Genomic DNA, 13,582 nt, shown 5'->3' on the forward strand with positions numbered 1-13,582 from the left:
TGACCTCTTTCTCCTTGTGGTAGTGGCAGGTGAGCGTGTAGGGCAGGGTCTGCAGTGTGGCGTACGCAAAGCCAGTGAGTGCAGCCATTGCCGTGACCAAGACCACACTTTTGGACAGGCAGATGACGGAAGCGGAGAAGGTGAAGCTCACCATACTGCTCAGGTAGACCAGCCGGGAGCCAAAACGCCGAACTAAACGCCTCATGACCAGGGAGAAGAAGGTTGAGGTAGCACACTGCAGGAACAGACCCAGACTGCCCATACGGATACCTGAAAGACAAATGTTACTTGAAATACAACCAGTGGAGTCCATGGTGCTTATATCTTCTTTCAGACATCCTCTGTAGGAGACCCAGCTGTAATGATGACTGCCTTTTAACAGCACACAGTCTGGTTCCTGGTTTACTGAGGCACTGTTCCTCAAGGCCCTAGGTCAGCAAGACAACAAGCATTTGGAAGAGGACTCGTCAAATGACTAAGGCTGAATTTTAGGTTAGAAGAACAGAAGCAGAGATGAAAACTCCATGGCCAAAATTAGATTCATTCATGTTCCCTGCTGTTTGCCGTCAAGATGTGGCTACATTCAGTCAGTTGCGGCCTTAATGAACAATTGAGGACAAATTGAAATCTTGTGATGTATCGTGTGCTCTGATAAAAAAAAAACAATCCTTACTCATAAAAAGCAAAAGGCTAGTTTTGACATGTTTTTGACACTTAAAATAACTACCATATTAGGTATTTGAAACAGACAAAATTCATATGAAAGGGTGCTATTTATGAAGAAATAAACGTAATCATTTTTTACAGTTCCAACTTAAGAGCATCTGCATTCATCACATTGCCTTTTAACTTAAAAAATTTAAAACAGAATCATTGAATGCATAGCAGCTTTTGACAGTGACAAAACGTCTTTCTTTTAAATTTAAGGACCGTAAACTATGGGATTTTGTTGTCTGTGGGAAAATGTTTGTGTTTCTAATAATGTCCCATGCTCATCCACCGTTTTTCAGTTTTAGTACTAATGTGAGGAAGCTAGACTGACTGACTGACTGACTGACTGACTGACTGACTGACTGACTGACTGACTGACTGACTGACTGACTGACTGACTGACTGACTGACTGACTGCATGTCTGGACTCTTATTTATTTCAGCCAGATCTCTCCGCTTGTTCTCAGGGAACGGCGTGGGTCAGAAGTTCAGCAGCAGAGCGAAGAATCACTACTGTGAAAGAAGTGAGCGGCCCATGTTACTCTACTTTACAAGCACCACAGAATATGATGAGGATGAAAATCCAAGCCCTCAGAGATAGTGGACCATGCCAGAATGCTACAGAATCTGTGCAAAGGAGAGCTGCTGCAGTATGGGGAAAAATCTGTACTTCACAGGTATCGACTACTGGAGATAACCTTGATGCAGGCTGAATGATGTAGTTTAATAACACACGCTGTGTTTCAGATTAAACAAAAGCCACTCAGACAGACTTCAGAATTGTGTGCTTTGGCCGCTACCTGACTTGAATGAACAAGTTCTTTGTTTGCTGATTAATTGAAAAGTGAGATAGGAAGCTGAAAAAATGCATAGTGGACAAAAGAGTCATATAGGCGTACAGCAGACTGGCCATAAGGACATATTAGGCATACAACTGTTTGGCAAGAGTACTAACAACTCTAGGATTTACAGAGCAGGAACAGAAGCTTAAGCTTTTGTGCCATTGTTTACATTTTGAGTGCAGTGGTGGAAAGTAATACTTGTAATCCCTTGAGTTGGCTTGAGCTTGGCTTACGCGTACAACAGATTTGTAACTTGTTCAGTGGCAACTAAACTACTACTAAACTACTTCAAATAAATCTTCACCATCTCTTGTACGAATGGTCTATGTTATATATGCTATATATGTCCACTACAATGACGAGAGACAAAGTGAGGGCAGTAGGAAGGCATGTGGGCATGCAGGAACACAGGCCTCGTCTCTGTCCTCCACCTGTGCCTGAGGAATGTTAGTGCATCCTGCCCAGCTGTGACAGAGCCGACCGCACGGCCGGGATGGAACCAAAGCCAGTTTATGTTGAACGCCGAGGTAAAGTCATAATGACTAATAGTCTAATAACATGCTTTAAGTTATGGATATGGATGGGGTTGAAAATAAAATGTCAGTTTAAATGTTGGGAAAATGAGTTGCTACGTGCATCCCTAGTTGGGGAGATTGTTCTTGGTGATGTGACGTCATATTGTTAAATGCTGTTGGAACTTCAATGAGGGACTTATGAAGGCCCTGTTTTATGATATCTAGTGTATTTTTATCACAATGAGCTATAGATGGATATTTAGAAAGATATTGTTTGAAGGCAACAAAAAAAAAATCACGTAACACATCAAATCTTCAATACACTGTAATAAAGAAGAAATCTGACCTTCATCGTATCTCTGCCTGGACACACTTCCGGGTAACGCGCTGGGCACGCCCTCGTACAGGCCTTCCCCCACAAAGTCTGTGTAGAAGAGCATAAAAGACATGAGAGCCATCCAGCTGCAGAGCTGAGCCAGACACAGCTGCCTCATGACCCGCGGTACGTGGCAGTAGCTCCTGTAGATGGCCGGGGTCATGGCCCAGCACGTTCTCAGCAGGCACAGCAGCGGGCCAGACTTCAGCAGCCGCAGCTTGAACTTGATCAGGTAGCAGCAGGAGCGTGGCACGCCGCACCGACCGGCCTCCAGCGCAACACCCGGGGACTCTAGTAACGCTCCAGAACCCACAGAGCTACTGCTGGCACACGAGGGTTCCTTAGACACTTTCATGGTGATGAGCACGCTGGAGATGAAGATGAAGATGAGGAGGGAGAAGAGGCACTCTGCCTGGCCTCCCAGGTAAACTGAGAGCATGCCGTTACTCCAGTCCAGTGCAGGCAGCAGATAACCCACACAGCCTCCCAGGCTCACCATGAAGGAGAACATGGCAAAGGCTTGTCCGCACTCCTCCTCTTCACGATACAGGTCCGACAAAAGGGCCTCCAGAGGCGTGTAGCACACTTGTCCACAAAAGTCAAGGAGCACTACCCCTAAGATAAGGAAGCCCACCTGTAAGCAAGGAAACAATCACATTAAGAAACAGTTGCGTTGTAAGATTATAGTGGTGGTAATTATACAGACTCTGTATAATTGCCACCACTATAATTATAATTATACAGACTCTGTATAATTACCATAGCTGCCAAGTCTCACTCTTTGGCCGTGAGACACACGCAAATCAACCCGTTCACACTCTCACACGCCACACCTCAAATTTCTCACGCGGAGAAATTAATCCCCAAAATAACATTTGTTTTGCGGGATTTTTATTTTCAAATTCTTATTTTGAAAAGCTAACAGACATGAGTGCCGTGACTTCCTCTTTCTGAACGCGCATTAACGTTATGCTCTGATGTGCACTGTGCATTCGAAGCGGGAGGCGAGCCCCCTACCTATACCTTCTCTTCTGAGGTGTGTGTTGATAGCCTGCCAAGTTACCGCTGATAAGAATTGTGTCCCCGCCGGCCGGTGAGCGCGCGTGCATCAAACATATTAACCCTTCAATTTCACTCAAGTAAATTCAGAAGCTCTTTGGATCGTTTTGTATATTGTTTTTTGGTAATTTAGTTTGAAAATTAGGTTTGCAAAGTAGAAAATGGCTCATCCGCCAATTAAAATGCTTTTATTCTTCTGTGTAATGAACTGTAGCCTATGTATTGCACATTTATAGCACTTTTCATAACACAAATCAAGGTAGCCTAAGAGGAGGGACCAAGTAACCCAGATGTTTTATTTTAGCCTAGTAGTTTGCATTGGTGTTGAACTGCTCCCTAATTTTTTTTTCTTTGAATAAAGCCTAATGCTGCTAGTAAAATACCATACTCAATAGTAGACATGATATAGAATAATTACCTTTATTACAGTTTAACCAAATGTTTTAACAATAGGCTACAGGAGATATTTGAAAGCACTACACATGAATTGAATGCTATTCAATAACATTTGAGTCAGCGAAACCGTGAATGTTCTCTTTTACTTTACATAAAAATGAATGCAGAAAAGGCACACATTGCTTCATAAAAATTCACCAGAATGCAGGAAATTAAGTGTTTAATGCTCAAAATTTTCTGGGGGGGGGAGACTCCCAGACCCCCACTTATAATGTGTTATAATCAGTTTTAAAATTTAGTTTTTATCTTTTATATACAGTGTATGGTTTCAATAAGACATGGTCCTAGGTCCCACATTTTAAAAACTGATGAAAAGGTCATTCTGCACACTGTGTGTGCTGCTGTGTCTGAAGTTCCCGATTTTCCACGTACAATTGAATGCAGCAGGCATGCCTGGGCGAGTGTCACCTTGGCTACGCTACCGATACATACTCTCTGTCTGTACTTCTCATAACTTCTGGGTCACAATGTTGGATCAGAACACAGAGAGAAAGCGTTACGCAGGTAAGAACTGCCAATATATTGACTTCATGCAGTATATAATGTTTAGTTTTGAAGGAAACCCTGGTCCATAAGCGCCTGCAATTACATTTACGGACACTAAAAAACAACACCGTAACTCAAATGTCGATTACAACTTTAAACTTGAACAGGTATGAACCACAATTTAATTTCTTGGCTTTGGTGCCTTGTAGGTAAAATTCATCAAGATGTGAATGACAAACAATAAACAGTTATCTTACCTGGAAACTGCGCCCACCCCAGGCGAAGCGCGCTGACAGAACGTCGGCGTTGGGAATGATGATAAGTGCTAGAAGGACTCCCATAGACAGCAGCCAGATGAACGGCCGTCGTCTGCCATAACTGCTGTTGCAGTGGTCACTGGCTGAGCCAATCAGAGGGATGAACAGGAGGCCAAACACTGGACCAATACCTGTGGACAGAACCAGGCACGCGCAGAAGAAGTCAGAGACAACATTAGTTAAGTACATATTTTATTTGTGCATAACGTGAAATCCTTAAAGGTGGAGTCAGTGATTCTGGAACATGCTTGTTGACAAAATACATTTGTCAAAATCAGTGAATATCTCCTCATGATCCACTAGCTGTCTGTACTGTGTGTGCACTGAAAAAAAATCCAGTGTCAATTCACAGCCCAGGCTCTGTAAACGGGCATGTTAGCTACGTTGGGCCCCCTTTGTTTACATACATTTTACAGAGCCTAGACTGTGTATTAACATTGGGTTTCCTCTCAGCACACACACAGTAGGGACAGGTATCGGATCGTGAGGAGAAATTTGCTGATTTTGAAAAGTGATTGTGTCAACAAGCATTCTCCAGAAAAGCTGACACCGCCTTTAAATAAAAAAATGTATTTCCAATTATATTTGTCAAGTAGATTTCTTATCCCATACTGATAACACGTGCCTGTAAAATCTCTTTTCAGCTTTGGTGTCTTACAACAGCTACTGTATGACTGACTGACTGACTGACACACTGGGTTTCAGCCTGCAGACTCTCCTTGCTGCTGCCCTACCAGGGGTGAACTACTTGCCCCCCTCTGCCATCATCTCCGTCTGCTGCTGATGGCTCCTACAGATGGCCTGTTGCCTGAAGGTAACCCACCACCACCTCAGCTCATTCTCCACATGTGGTCGGGTCTGGCTAATAACAACACACGCTGGTACATGGGATGTTTGCATACAGCCCCGTCTTGGGGCTACAGTTTGACATCAAAAAGTTAACCTGTGGAGTTTTAATTATAGGATTGACAAGCCCAGTTCTTTTTCTGTTTACATCCAGCATTTTTCATCAAAAAGCACTTCATGTGGGGGCACCCTGGAGTACCATTAAGGATAAGGACCTGTTGCAGCGGACCCATGGTTGCAAGACTGCTCGTCTTCCCTCTCTCGCCTTTTCAACTCTGCACTCAACTATCAATAAAGGTGAAAAATACCACAGGGTCCTTGGGTAGCTTCAGTTTGCTCACTGATGTCATCGAAGGTAGGCGTGTTTCCCTGCCCCCATCCCTGCCCCCCACATTAGTGATTGAGAGTAAAATATCTATAATTCTTTTTCAGGTGGATTCCACCCGACGTTAGTCTTTGTGTATTAAATCAGGCAATTGTATTCGCTTTACACACATTCTTATAGAGTCCCCTCATCATACCTTTTTTTCGTTTTATGAGACGTTGTTTAGGGGGAAATAAGTAAAAGACGACTACTTCAATGTTCCATGTATTGTTGACTTTAATATATTTTGATGAGAACAATTTTTTTATTGGGTATATTATATCGGTTAAAATATACCCGACATTAGTTCTGGTGATACAAATGAAAACTACCATAGTGGTCTAGGGTTTTTTAAAAAGGCACTTTGTGTAAGACCATATTGAGAATTCATGTCAGTCCTCGTAAAAATGCTCGTAAAACAAAGTACAAACTATGGGGACCTCTGCATCGAGACATTGCTCTCAGCGCCACTAGGGGGTCAAAACCTCCAAAGCAAAAAAGCATAACTGGAACTTGTCCAAAGATTACAAATGGATCTTGGTTAAGAAACTGAAACTCAGAAAAAGAGAGACATATGTGTTTCTGGTGTCTGTAAAGAACCATATAAAACCCTTCCAGAAGCAGACGGACACAGACAAAGAGACAGGCAGGCAATTTGAGAGATATGGATATGTGGACTGTAGCCACGCAGTCATCCCCTCGACCCCTCCACCACATTTCTACTGGCTGCAGCTGTGGAGGCCCATCATAACAATCCTTGCCATCTACAGCTGTAAGACTAAGTGTCTCTCACACACCCTCCCCGCTCAGTAGCTGCTCACTACTCACTGCTGCTATATAGTATAAATCAAACACATACACACAATACAACGCAAGCTGCATTACAGATCTGTTTACAGAAGCACACGTTTATCTGTGTGGTGTCTAACCATGAAATACCTCATCAGACCCGTCACATTCTACAATGTGCTGTGTTACTTAAATAGACACCTAAATATGTTTAAAATAACAAGAGCAAGAGACATCTTCTCCACTAACAGAGATGAAACTAGAGAAAGCAAGTAACAACTGGAGGATGAAGTAGCCAAAAGAAAAGGCTATTAGATAACGTAGATTGCAGCCATGGCAGAACCCGACACTACTGCGTACGGAAATGAGCTTCACCCCTCTCAAGACACAATATCCATCTTCATTCAAATAACACTCAGGCACTCCATTTTAATACAGGGGAATGGGAATTAGGTTGAGTGCCATTTCCAGATTGGCTTACAGTGCAGGCTGGTTGGGAGGAACCCCACAATGAAATAATTTTTCATCATATCACCGGCAGCTGTTACAGAAACGGAAAGTGTACTTGTTCCATCTGGATACGTGAACAGTCTCTCCACTCATCAACACAGAACCTCTTGGTTTGCTGAAATTGTATCATCTGTACAGTCACAAGACAATATCTCAAAGAGACAGTTGGCTTTAGTGAAGACCATGTGAATGCCATTTGAGATGGCAAGATAATGCAACTATGCACATCCCTTACAAGTAAACTCAGTTACAGTGTGCAAATGTATACCATATGGATGATGCTAATTGCGGGTATGTACAGTCATTCCACTAACTTGTGGGCACCTAGACGGCCGACTTTTAAAAAAAACTAAATGTTTGAATTAGAAAGAATTCAAATAGTCCAAGTTAATTTTCTTACAGACTGTTCTTAGATTGAAAGGTTCAAGGCAACTGTAGCCATAAATACACAACCAGAGGCAACACTGGATTATATGTTAGCCAGAATTAATGATGCAGCCTTCAGCTTCTGTCTCTGGTGTGTATATCTGCTGTCGCACAATGCAATGTAGCGCACGGCAGAATTAGCTACTATACATGGCTTTTCTCAGAATTCTTGGGTGTGATGGTGCACAGATTTTTTTTATCAGGGAAGTACAGTATCTCTATGTTTAGTGAGAGATAAAACACCTAATGATTGGAGGTTTACGATGTTTTGTTTACATTGATTCCCCCTCTACAGTTTGCTAATTTATTTTATGAAGTGTTGGATAGAGCTTCAAGAAAAGGTCTGAAAAACTACCACAAACGTCGGGCTCAAAAATGACAATATAGTTAAATCAATGACACTCTTGCACCTTCTCTACAACATGTTATATTGTGAACTTCACAAATGCAGTGTTTATTGCAAAGCTGGATTGTATTTTAAGGGTATGTGTGGTATCGATGTTGCGTCAATTGCACCAAAGCCTGTATATGTTGTCACTTCTGTTGATAATCAGGTTTCTTTCGTCCAGCAGCATGTTGACACTACAGCAGCTGGAAACTTAGTTGTAGTTAAGTAACTGTGAGATGCTGAAACAAAAAAACTGTTTTTACCGCTTCCCAAAGGACAAAATGGAAGATGAGCAAAGTTGGATTTAAAAAACACATGCTGCTGGCATGATGAAAACATTTTCAAACTTCTGTTTCACAGTTGAATCAATGTTTACACACCCCAGCTGAATTGTTCAGCTCCCTATAGAGTGGGGTTGTTTACAGGGTTACAATGCATCTTTATAGTGTAGGCCTAGCTATTGTAAACACTGGTTTTGAATTTCAGTATTTGGCTGTCCTAATACTGTCCCAAACCTTTCTGCCAATTCTACTTCAAGACTGACACAAGTATAAAGACACCACATCAAATACCACAACAAACATAGGAAAGTTGTGATACAAAGTAGAGCTAATCAGCTGTTAAGCATTGTGCACTGTGTAGCTGTAATGTGTAGGACAATACAAATAACCAAGAAGGCCAAAGTGTGTATGTATTTTTTTGGGATAAAAAAACATAACTATAAGCATTGCAAAGTAACTTAGACTGATTATATTATATATACATTTGTTGCCCTTAAAATAAATGAAAAAAATCCTTGATCTACTCAGACTGTGACAATGATGTTATGATCCTAACATAACATGTAAAAAAGAGCTTGACATAGAAAATCCCTTCGAATGAATTTGGTGAATTTACAGTTGATCCTTGTTTACATTGTGGAATGTGAAGGGAATTCAATGAAGTCCGTAAATCTGTCTACAGAGTATGTGGCTCTTCCTCCAGTAGTTTGCCCTCCCGATGCCTTTAAATTAACACCATCCAAAGACAATGGTGATTTGGCCACGGATTAGTGTAATAGCCTTAATTATGACCTGAATGGGAAAGAAGATAAGAGCCTGGGGGCATAGTCTCCATACAACAGCCCCTCCCCCCTCCCCCACCGGACAAGCTCACAACTTTATCCATCAATCAAACTCATTTTTCAACAGCTAAGCATACAGTCCTTGGATGGTTCAGTCTGTCTCATGGCTGAACCATCTCAATATTTCTCATGACGTCAATTGCAACTAATCAGATAGTTTTCCCAATTGTATTATGGCTTTAATCTAACCAAGGGAAACAAATGAATAACAATACAATTGTAGCCCCTTGACGGTATACAAAGTAATGTCTAAGTGAATAAATGGCACTCGAGAGCTATAAAAATTTAATTGAAACAGTGGCCATGAAACAATCACTCATGTGGTCAATAAGCAAGCCACAAGAAGGCGGATCCACGAGGTTGTCCATCTTTTGAGAGTATGAGTAAGTGCCTTTCATGATAAATGAATACTTCACCAGAAAGGAACAGAGAGGGACTAATGAGACTATGAATATGTAAAAAAGAATCAGACTAAAGCAAAACAAGACACTATAGTGAAGTAGGGAGGCCTAGAGACCAGAGCCCCCGCCCCTTTCCAGGCATTACCAAGCCGTTACAGGGTTAATACAGCTTTTTGAGAGTCAAATTCAAGCACTTTTCCAGCACTTTAAAGATAAAAATAACTTTGATCAAGACCCCAAAGCTTTGAATATAATGTATTGTATATTGACAGGCATCTCATTTCTGTGGCTGATTATCAGTCACTGAGTCAAATTCAAGAAAAATCCATCCTTTTTTGAAAAAATTAAATAAAAATAATAATTGATTTGATCATAATTAAGAATAATATGAGTCAGTCCGGTCAATGTGGAGATAATCCAGCAAATTTTCAGTAAACCTTATAAACACAAGATTTAAAATGAAGCAATCTCAAAACTTTTGGGACTCTGTATGAACCCTGCCCTTACCTAGAACCATGGTCATGTAGCGCTGCTCCACTCCGGCCTCCAGCAGTAGTGGGGGCACGTATGTGATCCCAGCTGCCACACAGATCTCCAGGCCACAGGTCAGGGAGTTGAGCAGGACGAGACGCAACTGAGACCTCCATCCATCCAGCATAGTTACAGGGGCTGGCTCGCCTTTCCTCCCCTCTGGGACAGCCACTACTGGGGGCAGGGGCAGGGGGAGGGCCCTGGGTGAGGGGGCGAGCGTGGTGAGGCAGATGGTACCTCGCTGGGACCAGAGGGCCGTCGGGAAGGGACAGCAGCAAAGACACGTGGATGTCTCCGATGACAATTCATCCTCTCCTCAGCATTCTGGATCTAAAGAGCAAAAGGAGAGCCGTGAGACATAAAAATAAAAATAAAGCTTTCACACATTCTCAATCTCTGCACAGCATGTCATACAGTTTATAATGCGTAATGTGCTGCTATTTCAGACTCAGGTAGCACAGGAGGGGGGGGGGGGGGGGAGTGACAGCTTTGTCACAACAGAGGCTAATCAACACAGATTGCAGCATAACGAGGAAATGGCCAGTCAGAAGCCTGTGATATGAATGTATTCCCTGAGCTGCTCCACTACAACAGCTTCACCACAGGAGCAACACCAAGCAGACAGAGCAGATGAGTCAGCTGCAGCGACGTGGCAAACACACCCAACCATTTGCTGAGAGAATTCTTGCTTTATCCCCCTGCTGCCGCCTTGCTGGACTTTAAGTCTAAAAACAAGCATGGTAGAGGGTCTGCATGTCCAAGTTATGATTTCCCAATCTCTCTTTCCCTTCTCCGTAATGACTGTAGTATTAGTGGAGAGATCAAAAATTGAGCCTTTCCTTGGCTGACCCTGTCATAATCTGTATTATTAAAATCTAACCATAGTTCATTCACATATGGGAGAGTCCACCTTCCAGAAGGTTTCAGCAGATTACTACCATTGTTCAGCTGAGTGTGCATGAGACAGACGTGCCACTAGAAAGACACTGAGAAGTCCCACAGTGTTTTTCACCATAGACAGAAGGAGGAGTTGTTCCAGATGAAGGAAAAGCGACAACAAAGTCATCAACTGTGTTGTCAAAATGATGCTTTGTGTATAAAGACAAGACTAACAAATGTACAAGGTCAACCCCAACGACTGTCTCTTGTATAACATATTACACTGACAGGGAAGTCAACCACACCTTGAAGGATCATTACACTAGTGACAATAGCTGACCGGGTCCACCTATACCTGTCCTGTAACCCGTGGTGATTGTAGTTTTAAAATGACTGATATTCATCTGAAGAAAGGAATGAGGTGTGACTTCAATTCTAAATACAAACTCAAAGAGATTGAAGCTGAGGAGGAACAGATTGATGAAGCAGCATGCCTTTGGTTAAGAGATCACTCACTGCCTACAATATGTGTGCATAGACCTGTGTACAGATGTCTCGGTTTCCCAGAGTGAAAAAAAAACTGTGAATAAAGACAAAGATCACCGTTATCATACGAGAATGAAGTCTGGTTCTTTTACAGCAAAAGGGAAATAGCAAGAACAGTCGCAAAAACAGAAACGGCAAGGTGCTATTTTTGCATTCGGTGTGATATTTCTCTCTGCCGATGCTGCCCATCTGTTATCTCCCAGCAAATACATTGAATGTCATCATCTCTAACAAGACTTGGTTGATAACATAACCTTTGATCTAATCAGATTCGTGCAGCATTCCAAGGAAATTCACTTTGTGCGGTTGAAAAAATTGTGACATACAGAAGAACAATTTTCTTAAATACCTACTTCACCGGTGGGAATAAGAAGGTGTATTGAACTCTGAGATCCTATTTAGTATAAATGTGCAAAAAAAAATTGAAATTGGTTCATCCTAGCCTGAGAAAAGGCAGAAATAGTGTTTTATGGTCTCACTGTCTAACTCTACATTTTTCTTACTGTGATGTCAGTTAGGATTAACAGGACAGCTGGGCCAAGGGAAGACTGAGGGAAGAAAAACCTCAATCATTATATTATAATAGTGATCTTATAATGATAGAACACCGGTTCCGTATGGGTGAAGTATTCCTTGAATGAACTAGTGTTGCTTGGTGCATTACAAGAACCATTTCTGTTATCAACTCAGGAGTTTCATGTCTTTAAACGCCACAGTTGAACACCGCTTCAGGCATCCCAGACTTACAATAGGCCCTTCTAAAACCTCTTGTGCCATTCACATCGTAGTAATCAAAAAATCTTCGCTGAAGGTCATCAATGAGGCCATCAAGTGTTCCTACAGCATTCAATACATCCCCAACTCTGGCATTATGAGTCCTTTGATTATACAGGCCCTTTGAGAATCTGAAGGACAAAGCAACTGTGTTAGCGGCGGCCTGAATCTAGCATAGGGGCCCTGGGTCACTGAGAAAGAGGACCATTTCACACCCGTCAGATTTCATTCCCCACCCAGCCTGGGCACGCTGAAAAGACACCCATCAGGGGACCAGCCTTTGCCCCTACGGCCTGTCTGGCCACTACAACCCCCTACCAACATAATCTGTGTGTGTGTGTGTGTATGTCTGCGTGTGTGTATTTACAATCTTCCCCCCTCCCTCTCCTGGCTGCATTTATTTCTTATACTTCCTCAACCCCCGAGGTCAGCTTCCACTCCGACCTGCATTCTTGAGAGGACCCTTTTGACATGTCTGCCCACGACTTGTTATGCCTTTATGGTTCTGAATCTCAGTGTGAATGCTTTCCATTGACGCCCCAGCTGACTCCCTGTCAGACGTTCTCACTAAAAAACAGAAGGGCCCCTGGTGGCAAGAATATGGAAATCTGATTTGTCCACCCAAGCAGCCGCGGCTTGTCTGGAAATACCTGGCCCGAAATGCAAGTCAGATTCCAGGGATTTTGTGAGATTGAATGGTTGCTTTGGTCTTGCCCCGAGCCTGCACTGGCAAGGAAGAGTTCAGAACAGGGGCGAAAGAGGAGGACTGTGTTGGGATTTATCAGTACATTTATCGATCCCAGAGTCAACCGTAAAAATAAAATAACTTTGTTTGAATATGGTACTCTTGATAAGCCAGTGCAATGTTTGTGGTATTGGCACACAGCAGAACACAGCTCTTGTGTTGCGTTTCAAGGGACGAAAGAGAAAGAAAACCACACACACACACACACACACACACACACACACACACACACACACAGTCATTCCACCACTTGCTTAATGACATCTTCTCTGACTCTACAATGTATTCCAGTCATGCCCTTCATCGTGTTCCCATAGCCTCTGAGACACAAACACACGCACACACTGTTAGACAAACAGCCCTCCTTGTCGCCTTACGTGTTTAAACACTACAGTCTGAGCCAGGCTGGTGAGAGAAGGGGGCGGGGGGTGGGGGGGGGGGGGGCTTTTGTCAGCTCTCCCATTGCTCCATTACCAAGCTCCATTCAGCCACAGGCCT

At 42.8% G+C, this 13,582-nt stretch overlaps 1 protein-coding gene across 2 annotated transcripts in view; it reads right to left on the bottom strand.

The window, feature by feature from the left end:
• The window catches only part of LOC307250376 (solute carrier family 45 member 3), a 42,325-nt gene that overhangs the window by 2,844 nt on the left and 25,899 nt on the right, over nt 1–13,582 (bottom strand). For both annotated transcript variants that reach the window (XM_080027441.1, XM_080027442.1), the window contains exons 2-5: nt 10,117–10,470; nt 4,703–4,893; nt 2,415–3,078; nt 5–270 (exon numbers count right to left, since the gene is read on the bottom strand). In XM_080027441.1, the coding sequence (XP_079883567.1) occupies nt 5–270; nt 2,415–3,078; nt 4,703–4,893; nt 10,117–10,267 (1,272 nt within the window). In that variant the 5' untranslated portion in view covers nt 10,268–10,470. The remainder of the gene's footprint in view (nt 1–4; nt 271–2,414; nt 3,079–4,702; nt 4,894–10,116; nt 10,471–13,582) is intronic.

Source organism: Ammodytes marinus, assembly GCF_949987685.1.
Source record: "Ammodytes marinus genome assembly, chromosome: 5".
Taxonomy (NCBI): domain Eukaryota; kingdom Metazoa; phylum Chordata; class Actinopteri; order Uranoscopiformes; family Ammodytidae; genus Ammodytes; species Ammodytes marinus.